General features: G+C 39.8%; 1 protein-coding gene across 1 annotated transcript; it reads left to right on the top strand.

The window, feature by feature from the left end:
* On the top strand, positions 1 to 3,160 carry LOC101785686 (nodulation protein H). The gene is made up of 6 exons (XM_012847184.2): positions 1 to 650; positions 877 to 1,124; positions 1,203 to 1,461; positions 2,291 to 2,470; positions 2,644 to 2,799; positions 2,890 to 3,160. The coding sequence occupies exons 1-6, from the start codon at positions 585 to 587 to the stop codon at positions 3,061 to 3,063; spliced, it is 1,083 nt and encodes a 360-aa protein (XP_012702638.1). The 5' UTR covers positions 1 to 584; the 3' UTR covers positions 3,064 to 3,160.
* Positions 3,161 to 6,487: the final 3,327 nt, after the last annotated feature.

Genomic DNA, 6,487 nt, shown 5'->3' with positions numbered 1-6,487 from the left:
TTTTGGATTTGCATGCATGTGAGTTACATCATAATCTTGTCCTTTTTGCATGCGTCATGCAGTCCTCTTTCTCTATTTCCTTCAAACTATATATGCATGCATTAGCATCTGACTTAAAAAATCTACACCGTCACATGGGGAAGGAAGGAACCACGTTGAAGGAAGCAACAAACTGTGCTAAAACAGTCTAATTAATTGGACTGACACGCGGCTCATCACGAATATTTCTACTGGCCAGCACACTTTTTGAGGCGATGGTTGCTGATCCGTCGCCTTCCGCGACATATAGCCGCACCCCCACCAGACGGGCGGAGTAGTTGATCTCTCTATCTCTCTCCTCCCCTGCCACTCCTGCTTTCTCTCATCTTGATGCTACATTTCCGTGGCAATTTGTTGCCTCCCCGGTCCCTTCGCGACGCACCCCAAATCAAGCCACCACTATCCCTTGTCGTTTTCCTCTTGCTCTCTTGCCTACCAGAGAGGAGTCGTTCCATTGTTTGGATTGGCTCGGCGGATTGCCTGTTTGTTGATGCTTGCTGGGCGATTTCAAACTGGGGCAGATTGCTTTTTGATGGTGTTCTTTGATGCAGGAGGCAGGGAAAGGGAGGGAGAGGGTGGTGGAGGTGGAGGATCTTAGTGCAACCACCAAGGTTAGGCGAATGCTCATTTCTCTTCCTGATAATCTATTGTTTCTCCATTAATGGTTGCGAGGAAAATGCGCAATTGAAAGCACCCTTCCCGATGCCTTGATTTTATTCCCACATTTTGCAAATTCCCTAGTAACTTTTTTTGAGGGAATTCCCGATTGGGTTTATGTGAAATCCCTTCCTATCGTATAATGAAATGTCAGCACCCTCTCAACCTTTTCAATTGCAGGACGCAGCTGTTGTAAGCACCAAGCCCACTAAGAGATATCCACTCGCATTATGGATAGCCATATTAGGGTTGATCATGCTTGTTGGCGTGTACATATTCTCGTTGTCCTTGAAGCAAAACGGGATGTTGTTTGGTCTCTTGCAGACCAACATGATAGAAAAGGAAAGGGAGAAACCCTGTCATGATCCCAGAATTCCAGACACAGAAATCCCTTATGTGCACTACCCGACGCCAAATACGTATGACAGGTAATGATTCTATACTTGGTGATATGATTCAATTATTTTTCAGGTTAGTGAGTGACTTGTGTGTTCCTTGTTTGTTAGGGAAGAATGTGCATGCATGGGGGTTAGGTTCTTTGCTATCTTGTCAATGCAAAGGTCAGGGAGTGGATGGGTTGAGACATTGTTGAATAGCCATCCGAATATTAGCTCCAATGGAGAGATTTTCTCCGTCAAACCAAGACGCAATAATATCACTGAGATAACAAAAACACTAGATAAATTATACAATCTGGATTGGTACAGCAGTGCTGCTAAGAATGAATGTACGGCTGCTGTGGGGTTGAAATGGATGCTCAATCAGGTAATCCCTCTTTTAATTAATGTGTTGGAGGACTTCACATGATAGTTTAATACAACATTTTGTGTCCCAATTATTTGTACTCTTAAGTGCTTATCTAGTGTAAGAACGTTATATTGTGGAACAACTTAATAGTTTCGGTTATTCTTTTTCCTTTTGAAACTTAATATGGACATACCATGATTATTTTGTAAATCCAACCTAGTTCACTTAAAGTTCGTTTAAATGATTATGGACTATCTGAGAAGCAAGGAAGTAGGAATGCATTGAGATTTGCTTCAGTATAGCCAATTTATTTGCATGGTAAATTGCTTGCTTGCAACTTGCAAGTGTTAAATAGTCTGTTAAAAAATACTTTGGTTATATGAAAATACCATGTATCTAACATTGGAGGATGAGCTAGCAGCCTAGTAGTTTACTATAAAGAGGGAAGCAAAACTAAATAACTAATGATCTTTTATTCTGTCTCTCTATCCGCCACTCACACACACAGACCACTCCATTTTAAAACTTATTTGTTTCTTTAACATAGAAGATTGGCACACTGAAGGTGGTTATTCTGGACAACCGCTACTGATAGAGATGATGCCTGTGAGCATTCTATAGGTTATTTGCCAGATATATTAGGTTGATGGACTCATTATTTACGATGACTCTTCTGGGTATATATGTTTACTTCAAAAGAACTATTCAGTTTGTCCTTTGATATGAACACAAGAATTATTATATTTGTATTAGGATAGATTGATAGTGTGGTAAATTTCGAAAGATACATTTAGCTTACTTTTCTTCATTATATCTTGTGGTATGCTTATTCTGGTGAAAATTATAGGGTCTAATGAAGCACCATCAAGAGATAGTAAAATACTTCAACCAAAGGGGTGTGTCTGCAATTTTTCTGTTAAGAAGAAATCTTCTCCAGCGCTATGTCTCTATATTAGCAAATGCCCATGATAGTGCCATGAAACAACTAAATGGAACTCATAAAGCTCACGTGCACTCCAAACAAGAGGTTCACATCTTTCCTTGTTTTTATTTTACTTGCACCTTAAATTCAGATTTTATTCAAACATGCAAATTTTGCATGATAAATAAACATATGTGCTTACAACAACTTTATCAACTAAAATGCTGAAGATGTGTGTCTTGAGTAAAAGAGAATCCTTTTTTTTTTGCTGTATGCAGGCCGAAATTCTTGCTCAATATAAGCCAACAATTGACAAAAAAACGTTGATTACTGAACTAAAGCGGTCTGATAAGTTGGCAGTTGATGCCTTGATGAATTTCAAGAACACCAGGCACGTTGTTCTGTACTATGAGGATGTTGTCAAAAATCGCACTGTGAGTCATTATTGCTTCGCATCATCGATCTGTGGAGGCAAAAACAATTTTCATTTTTCTAACCATCATTGTTGTGTTTTATTTATTCAGAAGCTCATGGATGTCCTGGATTTTCTGAGATTGCCTAAGAGGAAGCTGTCCAGCCGGCATGTGAAAATCCATACTAAACGATTGCGTGACCATATCGATAACTGGGCAGATGTTAGTAACGCTTTGACGGGGACGCGTTTTGAGAGCTTTTTGAATGGCCGAAGTAGACGATGAAGTTAGCTGGTGTAAATGTTGTAGTGAGTCGTCCTTTTGATCCCTTGTTCTCCCCTTCTACAGCTAACAGACTTAGGCAAAGTAGGCAATTTTGGATACCGGGAGCTACTCCAAAGGGATTCTTTATTTATCATCTACTTTGTAGCATGTATAGAATTTAGTTGATTAATTAAATTCATAACAGTCAACCATTAATAAACAATGGTTTGCCTTTCTTAGTCTATACAAAGTGATTGCTTTTTTTATTTTTTTACATCGTTTGATGTTTTTCTTTTACTGCAAAGTTTGGATTGCCTTGGAAAATAGTCATGAGGCAAAAATATATCAATAGGATACTTGATCCAAGTTAGTCTCCTGTTAGTGTGCAGCATACCGTCCATTATATATTTCTAGTTAGTTAAAGAGAAAAAAACCTGCCATTGACTTTTAAGAGCTATTGGCAATCTACTCCAGTGATGCTCTAGCATTATAGCAATTTTTCCACAGCCACGTCCCAAAAGATGGCTTTGAAATTTTCACAATAAATTTATGAATGTCCAGTTTTTTAAATTTATGAATGTCCAGTTTTTGTGTCTGCATGTTGGTAGCTGGGTAGACTGATATAACAAACTCTATCAGCCAGTAATAGTGGAGCTATTATAAGCTCTAAGCACTAATATCATCATGCATAGATCAACAAGGTGTGAAAATACAGATGGTTTTCTTTCACGACGTACAGTCTCAGAAGCTACTTGAATGATACATGAATCAGAAAATCACATTGGTTTCCTATTTCTTTTCTCACAAGAATAAGATGAAGCATCATCTGATGAGATCGAAAGTGTGACAGCATTAATGAAGAACAACATAGTAGAGCAGTAAAGTTGTCCTCGAGCTTAAGGCATGGAGAGAACAATTCTTCTCGAGGTCAAGGACATGATTCTGGAGTTGGATTTTGCGAGATCTGCATGAAGAGAACAATTCCTCTCGAGGTCAAGGACATGATTCATCACAGCACCTTGCATCTGCACAATACAGGGTCATACTAAGATGGTTGGTTATGATGGGGGCGATGGATTGCAAAAAGGATTGGTTTGCCTCTGCCTTTTGCACTACTTAACTGCTACTGTTGCGCCTAGGAAACTTCTCTGAAGTCATCTAACTAATTAGGATTAGGAAACAGTAATTTCATCCATGTATGAAGCTTAACGAGGTGCACCCACGAATAAATACAGAACATGCCCATCCATATCTCAGCAAGCAAAACTGAAAGGAAAAAGAAGGGGGAAAATACCTTGTGCCCATTTCATCGAACACATTGGTGCGTGCTGGAGTCGATGGGTAGGGGGAGGGGCAGCAATGGAGAGCACACGGGAGAACAAGGAGACATGGATGCTGCAGGCTGCAGCTGCTGGCGGCCCAAAAGGAGGAAGAGGGAGGAACGCACTTTGCTGGGAGCTGAGCGGAGGGGCAGAGCCGCGGAGGCGGAGCTACGTGGCGAGATGAATGAGATGGAGGAGCCCTCTTTTGTCACTTGCATCAATGATTGGTCTAAATCTAGGTTCACAACTAACACCAATTTTATGTTTATTTTGCTTTCTTAGACAGCAGATTTGGGAGAGAAAAATACATGGTATCGTAAATACCGGAATCTTATTGGTACGTTTGACATCCGACTGAAGAAAATTGTGTTAGTCCCCGTGTCCAGCGCGTTTTGGTTTGCGTGCCTCCAGCCACCTTTAGTCCCCATTTCGTTGGCTTGGCTCTCCGATGGAGGGTGACAACGGAGCGGCGTAGTTATGAGGGGTGGATTGGATGTGCAATTTCCATAATGCACCTGGCGAGCATGCTGTTCAATGATGACTCAAATCGGCGATCAATGGTTCTTCAGCCTAAATCATGGCGTATTACTTGAGGTGTCTGTGTATGTATTGTGTTTCTACTTTATGTTGTACTCCGGTTGTAAACCTCTCGTGTTTTCTCTTGCTGAAAATCTTGTATCTTTTCTAGCCTACCTAAGGCCCCTTAATGAAATTCAGGTGGGGATCCCCCCTCCCGTTGACCCTTCAAAAAAAATTGTGTTATCTTACTATCGAAGCAACATGTTAACTTTGCCAGTTTCTTTGTATCAAATGCGACAGTGCTGGAGTCAATGAGGTTTGAGTTAGAAGATCGAAACATTCATAGCGTGTGGATTGAAAGACAGCATAGGCTGCTCCAGATTGAAAAGAGGGCTTCCAGGGATGCGCAGTTTTATTTTGTATCTCGTAACAAATCGATTGGGTCATTTTGCCATCTGCCTGCTGAGCAAGAGCAAGTGCATGATTTGTCAACAGCCGATCCCTTTGAAAGGTTTCACAATTAGATCTGATTCCATTCACCATGGATTGGCTATACTGTTTTGCCCAAACTTGATCAGTCACTCGTTAGCGGTGTCTTGACATTAGTTATCTCTTTTCCTGGAGTACTTTCGTTTGTTACAAGATTAAATGCTATATTAGTTAACTTTTAAGTTTCCTCTCTTTTATGTCATCCAACAAGGCAATCTGATAATTTTCGAGTTTCCTCTCTTTTCAAGTCATCCAACAATATCAGTGAATCTTAAATAAGTTAATTTTCTCCTCTTTTCAGGCATGGGCTCAATGCCCACTGGGTTGCATTTGTGACGGGACACCAAACTGGAAAACTGAGGAGCTCAAAATTAGAGTGGAAATCACAGAGGGTCAGAGCATTAACTTGTTTTTGTGAAGTGGCTATTCAGTTGGGCAACAACGCTAACAAGGATAGCTGCAACTTTAATTTTATTCAGTTACAGAGAGCTGGCAAAGGATTTGTGCCAGATGTATGATTTGCAAATATTCTCCAGACCAGAAATATGCATGGACGTTTATGTGTATCTGAACATGGTTAAGGTGTTGTATGCATATGAAGCCTAAGGTGCTACTTCAAATCACTTAAAGAGCTAGACCTAGTTTTTTAAAAAAATCTGTATGGCATGTACTGGAATGTTTGAGAACATCAAAATTTTATCTGATCCGTCTAAGCATGTTAAGCATTCTATGTTTTCAATGCTTTATATTTGGTTTCTTACAAATGACAATTTGAGAATTCTTTTTACGAGATAGAAGTGCATGGTGTTCCAAAGAGTGGAAAATTCATCTTTGTTTGAATGATTCTCCTATATCCTATATCTTTGTTTGATATTCCTTTTTTCCTCGAACTTAATTACAAATTTACAAGATATGTTGGAGCTCAAAGAGAACATTCAAGCAAAATACAAATCAAACCATTGTTGCACAGATAATCCAGTGAATGTTGTTATTTTGGGCAAAAGAAAAGAGTGAGAAATAGTGCCAAAACATTGTTTCATAGCAGCATCTAAGGCTACACAGCTTGCACCAAAGTCCTGTTGTTTGTAGAATTGGGGATATTCGGGGTTTTTTAA

Source organism: Setaria italica, chromosome I, assembly GCF_000263155.2.
Source record: "Setaria italica strain Yugu1 chromosome I, Setaria_italica_v2.0, whole genome shotgun sequence".
Classification (NCBI taxonomy): Eukaryota; Viridiplantae; Streptophyta; class Magnoliopsida; order Poales; family Poaceae; genus Setaria; species Setaria italica.
Note: the sequence above shows the minus strand (reverse complement) of the source record. Positions and strands in the feature narration are given on the sequence as shown.

Coding starts and splice junctions, on each gene's coding strand:
- LOC101785686 (XM_012847184.2), top strand. CDS start 585: ATGCAGGAGGCAGGGAAAGGGAGGGAGAGGGTGGTGGAGGTGGAGGAT. Junction 2,471..2,643: donor ACGTGCACTCCAAACAAGAG/GTTCACATCTTT, acceptor TGCTGTATGCAG/GCCGAAATTCTTGCTCAATA. Junction 2,800..2,889: donor ATGTTGTCAAAAATCGCACT/GTGAGTCATTAT, acceptor TTATTTATTCAG/AAGCTCATGGATGTCCTGGA.